At 42.7% G+C, this 19,712-nt stretch overlaps 3 protein-coding genes across 20 annotated transcripts; 1 reads left to right on the top strand and 2 right to left on the bottom strand.

Annotated features, from left to right (window-relative positions):
• Positions 1-358: 358 nt before the first annotated feature.
• Positions 359-5,393, top strand: LOC112275894 (uncharacterized). Of its 15 annotated transcripts, none has more exons than XR_016500220.1 (9): positions 359-711; positions 947-1,032; positions 1,172-1,847; positions 2,244-3,305; positions 3,444-3,715; positions 3,823-3,914; positions 4,063-4,368; positions 4,547-4,620; positions 4,802-5,393. XR_016500220.1 is itself a non-coding variant. In XM_024506628.3 (7 exons), exons 4-7 carry the CDS (start codon positions 2,337-2,339, stop codon positions 4,209-4,211), a joined length of 1,350 nt encoding a protein of 449 aa, XP_024362396.1. In that variant the 5' UTR covers positions 440-711; positions 947-1,032; positions 1,172-1,847; positions 2,244-2,336; the 3' UTR covers positions 4,212-4,624. The 15 variants fall into 15 exon arrangements, 1 of the variants encoding a protein (XP_024362396.1); XR_016500218.1 differs by having other exon boundaries at positions 361-711; positions 3,444-3,583; positions 3,823-3,910; XR_002967886.3 differs by having other exon boundaries at positions 440-711; positions 3,444-3,583.
• A 633-nt stretch (positions 5,394-6,026) lies between these two features.
• On the bottom strand, positions 6,027-8,209 carry LOC112275895 (protein BPS1, chloroplastic). Its single transcript, XM_024506629.3, has one exon. The coding sequence runs from the start codon at positions 7,633-7,635 to the stop codon at positions 6,547-6,549; it is 1,089 nt and encodes a 362-aa protein (XP_024362397.1). The 5' UTR covers positions 7,636-8,209; the 3' UTR covers positions 6,027-6,546.
• Positions 8,210-10,368: 2,159 nt separating this feature from the next.
• LOC112275982 (filament-like plant protein 7) lies at positions 10,369-17,138 on the bottom strand. 4 transcript variants are annotated; one of them, XM_024506884.3, is made up of 12 exons: positions 16,827-17,138; positions 15,581-15,991; positions 15,140-15,334; positions 14,775-14,991; positions 14,342-14,658; positions 14,142-14,213; positions 13,816-14,029; positions 13,412-13,720; positions 12,220-13,298; positions 11,862-12,082; positions 11,640-11,745; positions 10,369-11,533 (listed from the first exon to the last, which is right to left on the bottom strand). In XM_024506884.3, the coding sequence occupies exons 3-12, from the start codon at positions 15,242-15,244 to the stop codon at positions 10,901-10,903; spliced, it is 3,273 nt and encodes a 1,090-aa protein (XP_024362652.1). In that variant the 5' UTR covers positions 15,245-15,334; positions 15,581-15,991; positions 16,827-17,138; the 3' UTR covers positions 10,369-10,900. The 4 variants fall into 4 exon arrangements, with proteins under 4 accessions (XP_024362652.1, XP_090102583.1, XP_024362649.1 ...); XM_090246457.1 differs by having other exon boundaries at positions 14,342-14,681; positions 16,827-17,093; XM_024506881.3 differs by lacking the exon at positions 15,581-15,991 and having other exon boundaries at positions 12,220-13,316; positions 16,827-17,092.
• Between the last annotated feature and the right edge of the window lie 2,574 nt (positions 17,139-19,712).

The following is a 19,712-nucleotide window of genomic DNA, read 5'->3' as shown; positions in this document are numbered from 1 at the left end:
ACTATTATATCTTATTTAGTTTTAACTCTTAGAAAAACATTGTATAAAATAAATACAACTCTAAGTCCACAAATTTTTATTTTAGTTTAAAGTCTTTCATGGTGTGCTAAAAATGGTATATATATGTCTTCTTCTAATCAATTGTGAATTTTGAAAAAAAAAAAAAAACAAAAAAACAAAAAAAACATCACAAAATTTGAAAGTTTTGCACAGAAAATTCTTGAATGGCTTGACACATTTTGCATTCTTATCATTAAACTTTACAAGTAGTTCCTTGAACAAAATTAACTGATTTTTTGCATATTTTCCGTGGCCAATGGCATGGGGTTGTACTAGTATGTATATATGTATGTGTATACATATACATGTATTTTTTAAATTGACCCAACTTGGTTTTCTTGGAGAGATGTTCCCCCATCATTTGACCCACATTTGACGCCCATAAATTTTTGGCTTTGCCAAGACCCATCTGGTGATTTGAGCCACGCAAGCAGGGGCACATTCCAGTGCCTCCTCCTCTAGCACCAGAAACAAGCAGTGGTGCTTCGTCCTCCTCTGTCGCGTTGTTTTGTGAAAGCAAACACAGAGCTGAGTCTCAGTGGTAGAAAGTTCCATTTGAAGCACAGTTGCATCTATGGATGTGAGTTGATACTCACAGGAAGAGGAGACAATGGAGAGCAGACATGCCTCGCCTTTGAAGCTCCAGTTAAGGTATGACTCTCGAGTTTGCTAGTCAGTTGAGTTGGGGTCTTGAAATTGGGCAACAGAATTAGGAATTGTGTTGCAGTTGGCAAACTCAATCTCTCCCCTGCCATAGCTGCATTGCTTACCACACGGGATCTCTGCAAGAGAATACGACTCGTCTACCTTCTTTGCCCTTCTTTCCGTGGACTGATGATTCTGCAGTTTTTGTGGTATGATTCTCATTCTCATTTGTGGGTTTCAGTTTTTTTTCCTCTGGAATTGTGCGCTGCGGGGTGGCCAATAGTTGTGAGGGTTCTGCGCAGGCAATTTGGTGGTCATTTCTCTTTTGTAAGTGGATCCAACCAAGTTTAGGTACTCTTGTGTTGGGAATTGCGAATGTCCTTGGTTAATAATGAATGCGTCAGTGCAGTTCACCAGATTCCTAGAGGTTGATGATGTCAACTCTCAACCTCGGTTTTATTGTCAGGGGACTATCAAACGTATGAGATCATTCATGGGAATTCTCAAGAGTTGGAGAATGAGGAAGAGGAGGAGATCAAAGTATCTGCACGTAGTTTTTCCTTCCAGAAGTGACTAGTAAATTCCAGAATATTTTTGTCAGTGTCATAAGCTGTGTACGAATGTTCACAGAAATGTCCCAGTACATTTTTAGAGACTCGTAGTAATTGTACTCTCTTTGATGGGTCATGTGATTCGCTGATTGTTTCAGAGCAGAGCAGGCACGATTTTTAAAAGTTAGGTTTAGGTCACACTTTCGGAATATGATGAACCATGTGATGATATTTTGTACGAGAGCGTGATTAGTAACCATCGCATAATATTTGAAGAGCTAAAGATGTATGAGCAGGGATGGGGAAATAAACTGTTCTTTTTTCTTTTCTTCTAAGGCTGGTTGGACATGTGCATAGAGGATGTAATTAACTCTCTTGGGTTCCAATAGATACTCCGTCAAGACTTCCTCTAATATCATTCTGTCAAGTTTCTAAACTTACCGGCACTCCGAATCTGCCTTGCCCTCTTTCTCCCACTCATCCACTACTTCTCACATTCTGTTGAATTCTATTGCCATGACTTGTCATGACAGTTATAACCCTCATTTTAGCATCTACAACAGTGTGAAGATTTTCTTGAGTGGCTTTCGGGTGAGTTAGGATTTCGTGAAAGTTTTGTTTTGAATGTAGCGCTTCATACGACATTTGCGCACTCGGATGAAGTTTTGAGCACATTATGAATAAATCTCCGGTTGAAAAGAATATCGGAAGTTCACTGATGTTTGTTCCATGGACATCTTCGGTTTGGATCTATTATGTATTTTAAGTACATACGAAAAAACATTTTTTTCTGAAATGGATGCTTGCTGTGATTGTTTTGCAGCTTTAGCAGATTTCTTCCTACTTTACAGGATATGTTTACCATGCTGTGTGTCATAACTTGTCGCAAACGTAATTGCATGGAATAGCTTTTCAACAGCCATTTTTTTCCAGAACGTTTGGTTCCTTCTCATTACGATAGTTTAGGTGTGGCATCGTCATTTGCAGGTTAAGCATGCGTTTTGTTACAAGCGGAACTTCTATCCTATGAAGGACCAGACTGCAAGGAGGCTGTAGGTTTTGCACACCCAGTTGACAGTAATGGAGAATTTGGGCGGGAAAATGGTAGCTTTGGGTGAAGAGGTGGAGGAATTCTTCACCGACATAAGTCAGAAGGAGACTAAAGCGAAGATTGACAACAAGATGGAATATTTGGATAGACTTCAAATGTTACGGTTAGCCCAGGGAGAAGGCGAACCCTTGCTCAGGAAAGACAATTCACCAGGAACAGATTTATCAGTAGACCAACAGTCGCTCGCAGAAGAGCCCGCTGTTTTTTCTTCGACTACGGAGGGGAAGGATGAAGCCTTCAAACACGAGGCAGAGAACTTTCAAATTACGAAGCAGATAGTGAGAACAGCTCACATCAGCCAGGATGAGGGAGAATTGGAGGAGCATGTGGCTGCCATTGATCATGATCGGAAACCGAAAATCCTGATAGCAAACGAGCAGGACATGGGTACAAAAATTCGAGAGAAGCAGATGGGTGTGAATGAAGAAAGTGTAGAGTTCAAACCGGCACTCGTGAAGAAGGCGGTTAGCGAGCTTCATGGCTTGACAGAGCGGCAGCAAAAATTTCTCCAGGATTTTCATGTCAAGTTTGTGCTGAGGGGGTTAGAGGCGGCGGAGGACGACCAAGCCAGGGCAAGGCAGCATTCCTCACATCGTGTCGACTTGAAGATTCATGCGGACTATGGTTTTGGTGAGGCTTCTGACATCGACATCACTGTCAAAGGCCAGATTGACGCCAAACCAAGTTATGTGACACCGAGAACCTTAGCGACAACGCAGACTTCGGAGCCTGAACGGGCCCCTCAAATAAGGGTTATCATGGATGATGTGATCGACAACCTTGCAGATGTTACAATTTGCAATTTAGATCCAAGCGCAGGCTGTGATTCGAAGCCAACCCCAGATTTTGGAAATGCCATGAAAGATCTGGTTGATGACGACGAACTATCGGAGCTTCAAGGGTTCACAGATCGTGAAGGAAGGGTGGGAGAGTGCCAGGTATAGTGCTTGCGCAAATAATGCTTTTGCAATAGACCTTAGTTCTTAAGTTATCGTGCCTGTAAGTGAATGGCTCTGAGTTGAGAATTATGTCTTTTATTTATGTATTCTTTTCTTGTCTCTTGGTTTTGAACGCAGTGTTACGGAAAAGCAGGAAAGCAAATGGATGAGAAAGACGAAAGTGATGTGCAAATTACAAATGCCTCATATTCAGTGCTCAATGTCGTCTGCCCTGTCAGCGGGGTGCCCGTGGTTGGTCTTAAAGACCCAGTTCGCAGGTTACCCTTTTGCACTTCATTCAAATTATTCACTCACTTTTAGTTGCCTACGCAGCAAACATGGTAAGTGTCAATTCTGCTGGATGAGGATCAATCTGCGACTTCGATCACCTAGTCGCTCCCCAAAACAAGGTAGAACCTGGCAAGAGCACAAAATTCGGTCTTTGCTTGAGGGTTAGATGGGCTATCTATAGGGCCTTTCCAGTCTAAATGAGCTCGTTTGACGTCAAATGATGCAGTGAGGGATGTGAACATGTCTATGATCGAGCGTCCGCTCTCAACTACATATCAAGCATGGAAAAAGATGGCTTCTGCCCCTGCGCAGTTGCAGGTACTCGGTTTCCGATTAATGATGCTTTACTCTTGCGTGATATGTGTGCTGCAACTTAGACCGAAACTCAACCCTCAATCATCAGTATAGTGCCAGTCATTTTCAAACCCCAGAGACAATTAAGTGATGGTATCGTGATATTGTGCAGGTTGTCGTGCTCTACTAGCGGAAAAGAAACTGGTTGCTGACAGTCGCCTTTGGCAAGACATTGAAGAACTCCGCCAGATCAAAGCAGCCTTGTGGGAGAGCCACATGTTGCAGAACTTCGTGAACATCGAAGACAGTGATGAGGATTAAGTTCAAGCACAATGACAACCTGCTGATTGGGATCGACAATTCCCTGACATTCCTAACAGCGCAATTATAATTCTGGCAGCAGCCGAAGCACAGAAACTCTCGTGCTTATATCGAAATGATTAATGCATGGGTTTGAAGAGTAGAGCTTTCATTTCAGGTCCGACCAATGAAAACACCCCTATACAGTTATGGACAGTAGCTTTGGTGATGCTGTGAGGAATACAATGAACTAAATTTAGAGCAAGTTAGCTTCTGTTCAGCTGGCCTTGAATCTTATCAATCAATGCAGTGCAGGGAGCTGAATGTAGTTCCAGTTGCATTTGGTGTGTGTACAGGGCTCTAAGCATGGTTGAACAGAATGCCAGATGTTGCCATGTGTATGTAATGAAATGATCATCGCTTTTGAATGGTAAGCGACCTGGGCGTACACTCTCCCCACACACAGTTGTAGGATTGTTCAGGATTTCTTATTCTGAAAAGAACATTCTCACAAGAATTCCACCTTCTCCTATTATCTAGAAATCATCACGTCTTGGAACCATGTGAACTGGAGATAGGAGATTGAAGGTCTCGGTTTTGTTGGTTTCCAGGTATCGAAGTCCTTGCCATCTTCCAAGATGCACCGTTCGATTGATAAAGTTCCGACAAACAAATGCGGTAAATACCAGATCAATATGCAGTTCTTGTTGTACTTTTGCTGCATTTTCCGCGTTTGAAGGGGTACTGGTTCGAAGGCTCTCCACGTACATTCTCAGGTTGCGGACGATATCAGCTGCATGACACCACGAGTTGAATGAAAACAGTGAACTCGTAAAGGTACAATGCGTGGCACTCTGTCACATTTCACGTCAACTTTAGTATTCTTTTCCAACTAAGCCTTGGAGTTTTCAGCCAGCTTGGAGTTGGAACACATGATTGTTCCAAATTCAAACAACTGGGGTCTCCTGAACAACTGACCGAATCCTTTGTCCATTTCGTTATGAAATTCCATTCGGAACATGGCACCTGTGATTCTCTCAAAGCAGGAACGTGGTCGCTTTGGTTATAACTTTAAACCTAGGGTTTTCATATATGACGTAGTCATTGGCCCTTCCAATCATCGGTGGAGCGTTGGTTAGGTAGTAAAAATCATCATGTTCTCTTCTGTTCAGTTTTGATTTCATGAAGCACACGTTGATCTCATTGTACATGTATTTTTCAATTTTTTAAAATCTGTTTGTTGATTGTGATTTGTGAGATGAAAGTTAGAACTATGAGACAAACTGAGTAAATAGACTGAGACAAACTAAAAAAATAGGTTATAAATTTAGAAAAAGAAAATGGACATGAATCACAGCAGAAAACTTGAAATGTCCCTGACAAGGGTTGGTTGAGACCTTCAAAATGATTCGGAGCTAGTCAGAATACACCTCAAGAAGAATTGTTTGTTCAGTGTGATCAAAGCATTGATGAAAGTATCATCATATAAAGTTCTGAGAGCATATTCTTCGTCGAAATACTCACACCTTAAATGTTCTCGTCACTCTGCGGGACTACATATATACACAGAAACCCCGGGTTTGAAAGTCGAGATGAAGGTGAGCTGGTACCTCGACATCTTGTGGTGCACTAGAGTCACATTCTTTCCTGTTCATCCAGCGGTGCATCAAACTTTGGAGATATGCGCCAATTCTTCCTTTCATGCACTTTAGAAACTGTTTTTCGCGTTTGCACAGCATTCTCAGCTAAACATTGCATGTTCCTTTCAATTCATTAGGGCTCATCAGCTTCATCGAAATCCACACATTTAAGCAACAGACATGATCGGTTCCAAGATTGTGGAGTGTCATAAGAGGTTTTACATCATAATACTGAGTGGCAGATCCTGTAGCCAGTACTATGTACATAGCCAATTCATGCTCACGTAAACCCTAATATGCGGATTCTGTGAACTTGCAATCCTTGGTGAAATTCTACCACTTGTGTCTGGTATAAAAAATAAAAAATAAAAAAAAAAGTATATGCTAGTTTCTAGGGTCTCAGGACACAAAATATCCTTAGTCGTGAGTCTCCTGCAGGAAATCACCCACAAACAAGGCTACGTTCTTCTGGTGCTCGTGTTTCGACCTGCTTGACAGAAATGTCATCTATATTTACTCTTATGGACATAGGGCTCCAATATTTACATCACTACTTCCACAATCGCACAGGGAACACAGATACCTTCATTCCGACACCTTCCAAAAATCGCACCACAACCAGCTATATTGAGACTTCAACTTCTTACGTGGGCTTGGGATTGCGAATGGCCGTGTGTTCGCTGCATATGGAAGCGTGAATTCCATATACTGTCCTCTTAAGCCCTTGCGCTGCTGATGATGTCGAGTAAGGCCAGTCGACTGGCAATCAGCACTCTAAAAAGCTCATTCACCTGAGCTTCCAATGGCGTCAATCCCTGTTCAAGGTCTGACGAATGAATTCGCAAAGCTTCAACCGCTTGAGCCAGTTCCCGCGCTTGTTTTCGCGATAATGGGAAGGCTCTCTCGCTCAAGTGTTGATCCAAAACATCATGCAAACGCCGCACCGAAGCGTCCACATTGTCGAGCTCGCGCAGCAACGCAATCGATCCCTTGTTTTTCCTTTTGTCCGTCTCCTCCTTCACCCGCTGCTGCAAGGAGATTAAGGAAGGTGACCACTTGTAGTGGCTTGCCACACTCAAAGTTGCCAAAGGCCGCTTCGGTTTACACGCAAGGGCCGTGACGAGCAATCCACACAAGAAAATTGTTGTCACTTTCGCTCCATATATCGCATTCAGAAAGCCGTTACCCTTATAGGCTTCTTGCCCCTTAGGATTCACGAGTTTCTCTCCGATGGTTCTCAACATAGAGCTGCAATTTTCCAACTTCGATTTTGGGAATCCTTGCCTGTACTCAGTATCCTTCCTCACAATGGCTTCCTTGCACTCAGCCAAAGCGTTTCGCGCTCGCGAATGCTTCAACTCGCCGTAAATTTCCTTGTTATCAAGCGTGTGCAAAGCAAGCTGCACCAACATTTGGTAATGCTCCACCTCGGAGATCCCCTCCTTCAAAACATTGCAAACATCCAGTAACTTCGCGCTATCATCGAGATATTCGTCCACCCACTTGTCGTCCCGGGAAAGAGATAAAGACAATTGCGACTCGGGAATGAGGACCTCAACGTTGGCGTGGGTGGCGAGCACAATGGACATAGCTTGGAGCAACCAATCGACGCTCAAGAAGCCCTTCTCCTCACCAGCAGGCTTTAACGCGTCCAAGCGCTCCTTCAACCGGGTTTCAAATTCATGCAACACAGGGCATTGCTCCGCCGAAGCACTCACGGTGTGACTGCTACGATGCAGCGAGAAGTGAAAATTCAACACCGCACCAAGACTCGCGAGTATAGACGATCCTTCTTTGAGCGTCATCTTTCAAACCCAACAACCAAGAACCCACAATCCAAACCTTGCAAAGACAGGACAAGAACAACGAAAACTCCCAAAACACACTCGGGTTCATACAATAGCACAGCGATGTGGTAGGCATGCCTCTAAACCAAGGAAAAATAAATAAATAAATAAAAATAAACGCAACGCAACGCAACGCGCTTAACAACCAAACCACCCTCACCCGAAACTCCACTAAAATTCACTGGAATAACAGAATGCTGCACGAATTTCACCGCGGCAACTCCAGAAAAAAGCAAGTACCCAAGTGAAACAAAGCAGAAAGGGTATGAAGAAAAGCTACAAGCCACCTAGTCATGCACAGACTAGCTCAGCATACGGCCAGATTCTGGAATTATAGGGGCTTCTGCTTGTGCTGCTGCTGCAGCACGCGAGGCGTAATGAGGAAGTCGAAGCAGAAGCGCATGAGAGAGCGTGGCAACGCGGGGTACCCCATTGGAGGGGGATTGTTGTTGTCACTCTGCAGCATCAGCAGTCTCGATTTCTGGGCTCCAACTCGTTTAAAGTCGCCGAAGGCAACGCTTTTTTGCGGAATCAAATGGCGACTTAGCTTCGGATCTCGTGTTGCCTCGCCTCGCCTCACCATGCGGGTCCCTGTCCCACTCTGGATCCTATTCACACAGGCGCCTTCTTACTTCCTCCTGACCCTGTTCACACGACCAACTACGGAGTCTTTCATGATTGCGAATCCCAGGGGGTTCTGTTCACACGAAAGCTTTTTAGCTTTTTTTCCCGAAATGACGTGTTTGGGTTCTGTTCACACTTTGGGCCATGGGCTCTGCTCACGCGCGTGCCACTTGGCTTGATCAGGGAACTGCTTGTGATGGTTCTGTTCACACAGGTGCCGTTTGGCTCCGTTTCCAAAGTTGGGTCATTGCGACTACCCCACCATCAGTTTACAGACACAATATTTTAAATTTCGTTTTTGAAATATCTAAATTATAGCATAATTTGTCAGGCAAGTTACTCTGTTTTTCTCTCTGTTATTTCCTTCTACAATTTTATTTTTTTCTTATCTTTTATTTTTATTTTTATTTTTTCTCTAGCATCCATGTTTATTGACACACATGGATGTAAGACAGATGAAGTAAAAAGATTAGAGTACAAGCTAGGTACCTATTTTGCAAAATCAATTTGTATGTATGTATAATATCCAACATGCATATGTAGACATGTTTCATAAAGAACATTAGGGACACTTTATATATACAAGCCTACTTTCAAAGGCCATAGTTTAAAAGCCTGCTTAAGGTCCCTTCCTTTGTAAAGAAAAGCCCTTCTTACCTATCCCCTATATATAAAGTGTCTCTTAAATTTTTGTTCATAGGTTTTAAAAACCAACTTTTAATATGCATGTATGAATACATTTATAAAAAAAAACACTCTTGTTGGTTTACAATTTTGATATAAGATCTTTATGCATGGTCTTTGGAATCTTTACATCCTATTACAGTGCAAATATTAAAGAGGTACAGATCAATAATATATATATATATATATCAATAAATATTTTTTAGTTTTATTATGTGAAGTTTAAATTACCAAATTTTCTCATAGTTTTTTTAACTTATATGCAGAATTTGCATTATTTACTTTTTAGTTACTTTATAATTCAAACTATACTACAAATATCATACAACTTGCTACAATAAACTCAACCATTGGAAAAAAAGATGAAGAAATATTGTATTTTATTGCTTTCATTGGTATTTTTTTTCAATGGTTGAATTTATTTGTAATCATAACTAAAAGCAATAAAATAAAAAAATGAAAAAATGAATATATATATATAATAAATAAATATGATGTTTGGAATCAAAAATAGTATTAAAAATGTTAATTTTAACTGTTGAAAATTCAATGAAATGAATTCACTCAAAAGAAGAACTCAAATAATGTCAATTGAGCTAGAAGATAATGATCACATCTATCAACTTCTCAAAATCTTTACAAGCTACAATGTTGAAACAAAGATACATCTGTAGACAGATTAGGGAGACATTGAACATTCTTGATGAAGCCCCTATAGAGCTTGCCCAGCCCATAATCCCATAATCCATAATCCACAATACCCATGTGATCCATAGGATGGATTGGTTCCATGAAGACTTAATGAGATAAGTTTAGGAGCCAGCAATTGAAAATAATATGTGCTGAATAAAAATTGAATAAGGTTGCATCATTCCACGATGACCACATTTAAGCTTGGGCACCAGTGTCCTTTCCTTCCTTGATGAGGTTTAATGAATCACTTCGTGAGTCAGGAGACCTTGGTACCTCTCCAGAATTTACACCCTGAAGGGTTTCCAAAGGGATTTTCTATGAATTTCTTGTCCAACTTGAAATGATAGCCATAGTAGTTAATTGGTGTGGGTCGCCTTCATCTCCATGGAGCACCCTCGTTGGAGTTTCTCAGGGTTTAGGGTTTAGGGGAACTGGTTCTGGATTTAGGGCTAGGGTTCTGATCTTCGCAATTCTATTTCGCATTGTGCTTAGCAGGTAGTCTGGAGGAAGCCCGTGCCTGGTCTAAACAACTTTTTTTTATAGATGCCCCTCTCAGAATTTGATTATTTTTTTTATAGATGCCCCTCTCAGAATTTGATCAAATCGACGTTGAAATTTTTTCTATAGAATAAAAATAATAATGAAAATAAAAAAAATCAAAACAAAGAACCGCTACAAAGGATGAAAATATTGCACAAAGAAAAGCGGCTCTTGTTTGCAAGGTCACTAATGCGTCAGTATGATGGCCTGCCGCCGTTTGGTATTTGGGTTTCAAATGATTAGAATGTCTCCCTGACGACGATCCTAGTTTTTTCGCTTGACTGAGGCATTCCATTTTAGGCGTCAACTCGGACCATGGGTCGATACTTACCAAGACAAACTAGGCAGATTATCGTTTCATTAGTAGTAGCCACATGAAGACTCTTGACACCTAAATTGGTTGCAGGCTCTGTCAGCTGTAATGTAAACTGTTTGCGGAAAATGGCTCCTATACACTACGAACTGGAATTATACACATAGGATGATTGAGGTAGGGAAGGTTTACAACTAGTGTGAGCGTAGCAACTCTGATGGGTTCACAATTAAGGTAGCGCCGCGAATTGGCAGCAGTCGTCTTCCCCATCGAAATAATTAGTGTTCGAAGTCATTACGTATGAATAAAATATGTAATTCCTGTATATAGACGTTATTGCCCAGCCCTTAAGTGATTTGCATAGGAATATTATTGCACTGGCTCTGAACTGGAATGATCGGAAGACATACTTGTCTCACTCTGAGACCTGGAGTAGAACCGCCTGAAAGTCGACGTGGGTAAACTTCTGGACTCCACGTTCGTCCTCTCAACATTCAGCGTTGGCGTGGAGTTGTCATTTGCTGATGCTTTCACGGTGGAGGGCGACCCACGAATGGTTCGAACACTTCGCAGCACACGTGTTGGTGTTGAAAATGTGGGAGATGGTACTGTTTCTGGAACAGAGGGGTCAACTGGCAGTTCAATGCTTAAGTTCATCAATGGCCCATCTGTAATGGTGTTGCCATTCTTGTATGACCCTGAACCGTTGTTGTTTGACCGGTAATGGAGTCCTGGGAAGGAAGGACGTGGTGATGATCTAGAACTCCAGGTGAGACTTGTCCGTGGAGATGCTGCTGACGGAGCAGTTGCATCACTCGAAGAGTCTGCTTGCGAGCGGAGAAACTCCATTGTTTGCGTCATTTTTTCAATAGAATCCGGGGAGGCAGGAGTACCCAAAGATATCTCAGTCGGCTCCTGCAACCCTAGTACCTTCAACTGTTTTCCAAGAGCTAAGATGGTGCGTTGACACTCCGCTAAAGCAGCTGCTGCTATCTCTTTCTCCTGAAAATTAGAAGTGGCATGTAAGTTATGATATAAGCGTCAAAGCGAGATTTAACATCACAAGCGGCCAGTATTTGTTGAAATATTGTGCGAGGCAGTATTATACCTTCCGTGCACTTTTGGTGGCGTCGTCCTGCACTAATGTCAGTTGCAACTGCTCGCCTTCCTTGAAATTTGACCGTTCCGGTGAATTGTCCATTCGTCCAACTCCCCTGATACATGGTTGACCACTTCCCTCAGCCAGTATGCTTGATGTGAAGTTCAAAATTTAGAGATATCTAAGTGAATGCGCATGGGAGCGAGTATCAGGAGTGTAACAAAAACTTACCTATCTATTTGTTCCTGCAGATCTTCGAGCTTTGCAACAACCTCCTGGTGCCGACGCCGCTCACCATGAAGCTCAACTTCCAAAGCCGCCACTTTGTCATGCAGTTGATGCATTTCAGCATCAGCAGCTCGCATGCTGGACGCTAGGCCTAGAGTTGGGAACGAAAGCTCCAGCAATTCTTGTTCTATCAAATCCTCTTCCTTCTCAGTTTCATTTGCAGCCTACACAGGTCAAGCATCTAGGAATTTATAAGTCGAATTATTAACATCTGCCGTCACAGAAATATGGCACAGAAAGATAACAAAAGCAATGAATTCTCACCGTTCCTGTTGAGCCAGAGTTAAGATCAAGGTCATACCTGCCGTGTTTGTAATTCTGTAACAAGAGACTCGGTTTCACTCAGCCGTACCCTCAGTTCTTCCACTCGCTCGTTGGCTTCGACTAAATGTTGATCTACTTCTAACAATTTTTTCTCAAGTTCAGTTTTATCTACCCTCAGTTGAATGATTTCAGATTCGACTGGAGGAAACCGATCCATTTCCTTCTGCATCTTCCTTTCCACATCTGCACCATCTGCTCGAATTCTGCACAGCTCCTCTTCCAGCTGAGATATGTGAACCCGAGCAGATTCTAATTCCATAGATATGACCAGTCGCTCCCTAGCTGATTGGTCACGATCTTTCCGCAACTCCTCAAATGCAGTAATGTGCACAATCAGGATGCAGTCCAGGGTGGTCGTGAGCTCCACCACAAACTTCAGAACATCTGATCCATTCTCAAGAAACCCAGTGGCAGCTTCTATCAGGCTGCTCATGGAATTCTTCAATGTCGAACCTTTCCAATGCAAGGACAACTCAATGGAATTGCTAGTGTCGTGATGCTCTGCTTTAGTGGAGGCAGATTCCGTTCCGCCCTCTAGAGCAAGGGCTTCAGTAATGTGCACCAATTTCTGAATAGCCACAGCTAGCTCGCCGTCACCTACAGCACTCTCTCTTTTCTGCTCTTGATTCTCCAGTAAAGAGTCCAATTGGACTTGCAAATCCACGACCAGCTGCTTGTGAGTAGCATCCCTAGTTTGCAAGATTTCGAGCTGTTCTTCGACCGCAGCAAGCTTTGTTCTGAGCTCGTGACACATTTGGTTTGCAGCCTCTAGGTCCTTGTCCTTAATTGCCAGTGGCTCTTCAAGGCCAGCAATTCGAAGCGTAATGTTAGGATCGTCCGCAGCGCTGAAGTCAACAGCAGCCTCTACTGTTTGCTCCGAGCCTGACACTGAATGACATCGAGACTGTGAATTCGCCAACCGTTCCATTTCTTCGAAATCGTCCATAAGGTCGAAGTTCAGGGAGTCTCGTTTGGAACTTCGCGCTTTCATGGACGACTCACTGATTATTGATGGGCCTGATGTCCATTTCTCAGATAACGATACTTTCTCCACTTCTGCAGCAGATTTCGAAGCTGTAAGATGCACAGGAAGTCATCGTGGCCATCAGGTCAGTTAGATTTAGCAACGGAAATCCATGGTACGGTTTAAAGCCAACTAAGGAATATACCTAATCTCAAAGCCTCGACTTCCTCCTCCACAGCTGATAGCCGGCTGGCAGTTTTCGCACACATGATCCGAGCGCCTTGTAACTCTTCGTCTCGCTTAGCTAGAGATTCCTTGAGCACACGGGTCTCCTCTTCCAGATTTACAATCTTCTCGGCTGAAATATTAACCTCCATTAGCAAATGTTCCTCTTGTGCAGATACGTGGTCGGCTCCGGTTTGACCTCTTCCCAAAGGTCGTCTGCGAGGGCTTCTCCCGGCGTCTCTTCCTGGCGAATGCACATCTTGCCTCACCCGCGCCACTGCTGAGTTACCTGTACGCAAAAACCATGTGATGAGCTTGATATGATTGAAAAGCACAATACTTAAAAATCATAATGAGAACAAAGTTTCAGGGTAGAAGCTCTACTTGGAGGCTTTTTGCGGTTCAAGGTACGAAGCCGAGTACACTCTTCGTCAAGCTTGGTGATCTTCTTCAAAGCTTCTGCGTGTTGTTTAGACAATACCTCTGTCGCTTTCCTCCCCTGCTCAAGTTCCGATTGTCGGGCCTCAAGTTCTTTCTTTACGAGTTGAATATCGTGCTTAAGGGTCAAATTTTCTTTTTCCATTCCCTCCAGCCGCACCTACACGAGTTCCAGAAGGAAACTGAGATTTCTTCAATATTTCATCATTAAAGCATCCTCCGACCACGTTCAAATTCGACACGAGGTTTCAGGCCTAGGCACGATTTTATACCTGAAGTACTTTGACGTTGTTCTCTGCACGTGCCCTAAAATTAGAAGCTTCTGCTACAGCATTCGACCGATTCTGCATTCAAATTATCAAAAGAGACTGTCAACCAAGATAACGAGATAGCCGAACTTAGTCGGTTGTGACAGTATTGCGCCAAAGATGAAGCTCGAAATAGCGACGAGGAGATTATGCAAACTTGGCACCTGCAAGGCAAGCGAGAGAGCTTTATTTTCAGCTCGAGATTCGAGCAGCTCAGCTCGCGTTTGAGCAACGACATGAGATGCTTCAGCCAATTTGGCCTCCATCTCTGCTCGGAGTTTATCGTTCTCTTGTGTCTTCTTAACGATGGTTTCGTGGATACGCTGTTCTTGCTCTTCGCGTCCACTGCGAAGCTGCTTCATGACCTCCTTAAGAGCCCCATCCAAGTGTTGTACGCGGTCCTCCGTGGCCAGCTTTTGTTGCGTGGCAACATCAAGCTCCTGTTTAAATGCCACTGCCTCATTCTCGGCTCTCTCCCAGCCTGAAGTGAAGATCGCCAGACTCCTGCGGTTATAACCCCGATCATAACATACACACCGATCTACGTTCAGTGAGAAATAAATCAGTTGGATACAGGGTAAAAGAAGTCGAGCTTACCGATTACAGCCTCTTCGGCTACTTTAATGTGTTGCTTGACAAGTTCATCTTTGACAGTAATCTCTGCAAGGGCAGCCGTGAGTTTCTTGTTCACGGCGTCCAGTTTCTCGTTGAACGACTTCTCTTTATCGCAATACTTCTCATTAGCTTCACGAAGGGTGCATCCCATTTGCTCTTGCTGGATTCGGACTTGGTCCTCGAGTATTCTGGCAACTTCCTGTAAATGGCAAAAAACATGAGCTGCATAAGCAAGAAGGTTCTTAATGACTTATGAGGTGCTATGTTCCAATTACAGAAGATTGTAACAAATGCAAGGGCCTGCGGAATAGCCAACTCGGAATAAAAAAGCACATTGAGATTGAGACCTGTTCATCGAAAAGCTTCACCGGAGTAGGAGACGATCCTCCCTCCGAAAGTCCATTCTTCTTCTTCCATGGCCAGGACCGCCGTTTCTCTAATTCTTTATCCATTCTAGCTCACTTTGCCTTCTGATTCTGAATAACGTTAACCCCTACCTGTTCCACCTTCAGGATAGAAAACATTCAATAGTGCTGAGGAACCTGATCCAACGAAAATGCTAGGTGTAAGCATTTTGAAACCCAGCACTCAGCCACTGGAACATTTTGACTAAGGAACTATTTTCATACAAAACCTGGGCCACTCCTCCATGGCCTATGCTGTTGAATGTACAACAATAAATCATTAAATCATGAAATAAATGTAAATTCCACTCTTGAGACGGCAAGGACTGCCACTGGAAATTAATCAATCGAAGCTGCGTATGAATTCTTATCTACAGTACTCACGATATTTTGACAGTTAACTATGACTTTGAGGGTGTGCACGGCTCTTGTTTGCCAGCCCTTTATCGTCAAGCCCAATGCATCCTGCCCTGACGCCCTCTGATGAGCTTCGCACGTTGGTGTGCAAAGGTGTACAAGTTGTGAGCACCTTACGCAAAAAGATCATTGCAATCTCCGCGCCACTGAATTCTAAACTGCATGAGCTTGTGGCCGGATCGACACTAGGCCCTACACCAACTCATCAAGGCCTGGAGCTCTATTTCTCCTACTCCACCGACCAACTCTCAATCCGTCATATTCATCACCCACGTAAATCGATTGGGAGGTCTCAGCCGCCACGAGATTTCTTCCTCGCTCTCCGCAGCATGATCCTGCCTCAACAAATCGATCACACCTCGCCTCGGCGCACTACACCTGTGCAAGTCACAATTTAAAGGAATACAGATTCTCTTCCTACGCTGTGATGATGCAGCATTCATCTAGAATTCACAATCTGGATTCTAGTAAGACCTCTCTGTCTCTACATTCACCAACACCATTCCTGCGCCAGAAAGCTACAAACTAGAAACCTAAGAACGCTCTCATAGCAGCCAATACAACCTCCGCAACGCATAAACCTGGCGACTGCAGCACGAATCCTAACACTGCCACTCCAACTCAACGCTGCAAACACAATAACTTCGTCTTTACAAACGGAACTCACTCCCCTCAACACAGCCAGCTCAATTCACAGCTCATAATTCACCACACGCTAAAAGCACAAGAGTTCCCTCTATGCCATCCGGAATAATTACCACTAAAGAAGCTTGGCAAGCAATCAAGTGACTCAGTCCAACTCGCACAACACCTAAGCTCACCCTCACTCCCCCCTCTGTAACGCTCCGATCCAACTTTAGAATCCAATCCCCTTCTCTTCCCCACACACGAACAAAATCACTCGCCCCTCATGAAGCCTGACGCCAATGATGACAACCATACGCAACATGTGACCGAGAACATGTCCCAAATGCTAACAATCCAAGACTGTAGTGGAAATGATCACCGCCGTAATGATCACGTGCTCCTCCTACTTCGAAGCCAAACAAACGTCGATTATTCGTGCAGAAATCCACCGCAGCAGCTACCAAACAAACAGTGCTCTGGCAATCCCAGTATGACAAAAGCAACACCAACTAAGATCCACCCACAATCTCTCTCTCTCTCTCTCTCTCTCTCTCATACTTCTTCCGATTGATCCAATGCTTCTTACCTCTGGCAAAGCAGATTCCGGCTTTTAATTCATCTCGGCATGCTCTGTGCCTGCCTCCTATCAGTGAGATGCTGAGATTCGGAGGGGACCGGAAGTTCATGCCAAGTGACAGAGAGCGAGGGAGGAAGTGAGGGAAGATCAAGAGAGTAATTGCCTCTATCCATGAATCGAATGATGAAGTCGTATCGTCTCGGGTACGCTGGCAAGCATAGTGTGTGCAGGAGGGAAAAAGAGAGGCAGAGTGAGTAAGAGGCGCGGGCAGGCGGGAGGGAGGGAATTGACAGGCAAAGCAAACTAGTTGGTGCGTTTAGTTAGTTGAGAGTTGCGATGGTGGTGAGGAGCCCACACAGTGTATTTCTTCGCCACTGCATGGTCACACCATCCAAGAGTCTATTGCTTCCCCTCTTACCCCAAGGCCATGTCACACCTCTCAATCAACTCATTTTATAGGCATGCGTTCAATCACATTGCCAATTCCGATTGTTCAAAATTGAATTGGAATCTCATAGTTCGTTAGAGACATGGCTGTAGAATTGAGGTGTTTGCAGAGCACTAGTTTTGCAGAAAAAAAAGCAGCACTTGGAAGACAAGATACATGTAATAATTATCTCAAGTTAGTGATGGCATTAACAAAAGCCATGACTGTTTTAGTGGGAAAACAAACAAGTAGATAAATCGAAAATTCTCTGTACTTTTTTTTACATTTTAAGGATTAAATTAAGAGTCAAAGATGCTCCAGTTGTATTAATCCTTGTGCAGAACTTGCTCTTACAATAATAGTAATAACAACGGATGAAGAAATCTATTATTCATCTGATAATCTTTTTCAGCTTGGATTCTAGGAGTCCAAAGCATCCTTTCTTTATTCCATAAAACAAGGGGGGCATCACATGGCCCACATGACATGTAAGCTCCACTTGTTCTTTCCTTTGACCTCTCTCAAGATGTGAGATACAAAAAACTATTTTCCTAATGTTGAGGTAAGAAGGGGCAAGCGCCTAAGACTGTGGCAATGTTCTCTTCCACTTGGGGTGCCACACAACCAATCATTGTACGCCCACTTCCACACAAGTCATTCCCACAACATTAGGTTTTAGACATCCCCAGGAACAAGGTGGAAAAAAGCAAGTGCAAATCCAGTATTTCATTCAAAAGTCAGTCTGAGAAATGACATGCTGGGAAACTGTTGTTAAAATAGGGGTCACAGTGACTCCCTGATCACACTGAGAGCCTAGACTAGTCAACCACAGCCCTTGCAAAAAAGCCTGCCTTGGTACAGCTCTTGCTCCAGATTTGTGGCTTCATGTGCAATTTTTCCCAATGTAGCGGAAGCAAGTGAGGTGGACCCATGTAGATGTGCAGTCATCCATATGGACAGAAAAAAAAAAAAAAAAAAAAAAAAAAACACATGTGTGGCACATGAGCATCTGCTTCTGTAGACAGAAAACACACACATATACACACTGGCTGGCTATGGTCAAAGGGCCCTCTTCTTTGAGCATGAAATTACAACCACCCGGTGGATTGCAGGTGAAAGAAAGAGATCCAAAAGCCAACCTTTGCTCACATCCATGATGTGTACACTCCCCAATTGTTTTGACCCCTTTTATTTTACTTCCACTCAACCCATTGTTTCATATGAATCTATTGTAGATCTTTTGGATTTGCTGTCCTGTAGGGGTCAATCTAACTCCCTGGCTTGGGGAGGATGTGACATGGCCCAAGTAGATGGATGATGAGAGAAATCATCGTTTTCATCCATCCATGGATGTGGCACCTGTGTTTGATTGTACAGGAGGTCAAGCTCTCTGTCAAAGAGATCCCTCCCTGCAACTATTGGGTTTGGAATTTTTGGAAGAAGGTGTGTCTTTGTGGACAAAGGCTTTCTCTAACTGCTGGAGAGGGTGAACAACAGCCCCCCAAAAGGCTCCCTCAGGGCACCTCGCATTATTGCCCCTGTTCTTTGACTGGCCTCTCAGACACTCTAAATCTAGGTGCATTATTTTGTAATGGATATGGGGGACTGGGCATATGAGCAGTTGAGTTGGGTTGTAGCAAAAGGAGTGTCCATTTGCATTCTTTGGAGTAAAATAAATAAATAAATAAATAAATAAAAATGGCATCTAAGTTGGAGGATTCTAAAGAAATTCTATTTTAACTTCTTGTGTAACCACTTGGCGTTTCACTGTTAGTTGTCTTTTTTTTTTCAGAAATTATTGATGTTTTTTCATGGAAAGAATTTCAAACAGAAAAGCTTCATCAAATGGGTGTGTAATTTTATGGAATTCATAAATATGGAGAATTTTGATTCAGGATGCATTGATATTTAAAATAAAAATAAAAATAAATTCTGTAGAAGTTATTGAAATCTTAATATTTTCATATCTTCAGTGAAGTCTGTATGGAAACATTCTTTTTTCTTTATCATGTTTGATTTTAGCAAAATATTTGTTTCAATTCCAAAATGTAACACAAAATATCACTACTGTAAATTTAGTTTTAAAAAGATGGCCTCATAATGAGTAAAATTATGTTTCATGTTTATATGCAACAAAGTGGTGTAATACAATAGAATCATAGAATTTAAAATAAAAGATATGCTTTCTAAGATAACATTCCGAACTTTATGTAAATTTTGAGGCTGTGTTGGTGTAAAGCACAACATTATTTTATTCAAGGTTTTTGAATGAACTTACAATAGTATAAGTTGCAGTAGTAAATCATTCATAAATGATATACATTCAATTCCAAGAAATAATCTTCCTTCATTAATATGACCTGTCAGAACGTTTTTGTGTTTCAAGCTTCCTACATATATATATAGAATTATATACACACACATGCACACAATAATAACAGTGACAATAAGTACCAAATGAGTTGAAT

This window comes from Physcomitrium patens, chromosome 23, assembly GCF_059467195.1.
Source record: "Physcomitrium patens ecotype Gransden chromosome 23, ASM5946719v1, whole genome shotgun sequence".
NCBI lineage: Eukaryota > Viridiplantae > Streptophyta > Bryopsida > Funariales > Funariaceae > Physcomitrium > Physcomitrium patens.
The sequence above is the reverse complement of the archived record's forward strand: the minus strand, read 5'-3'. Positions and strand labels throughout refer to the sequence as shown.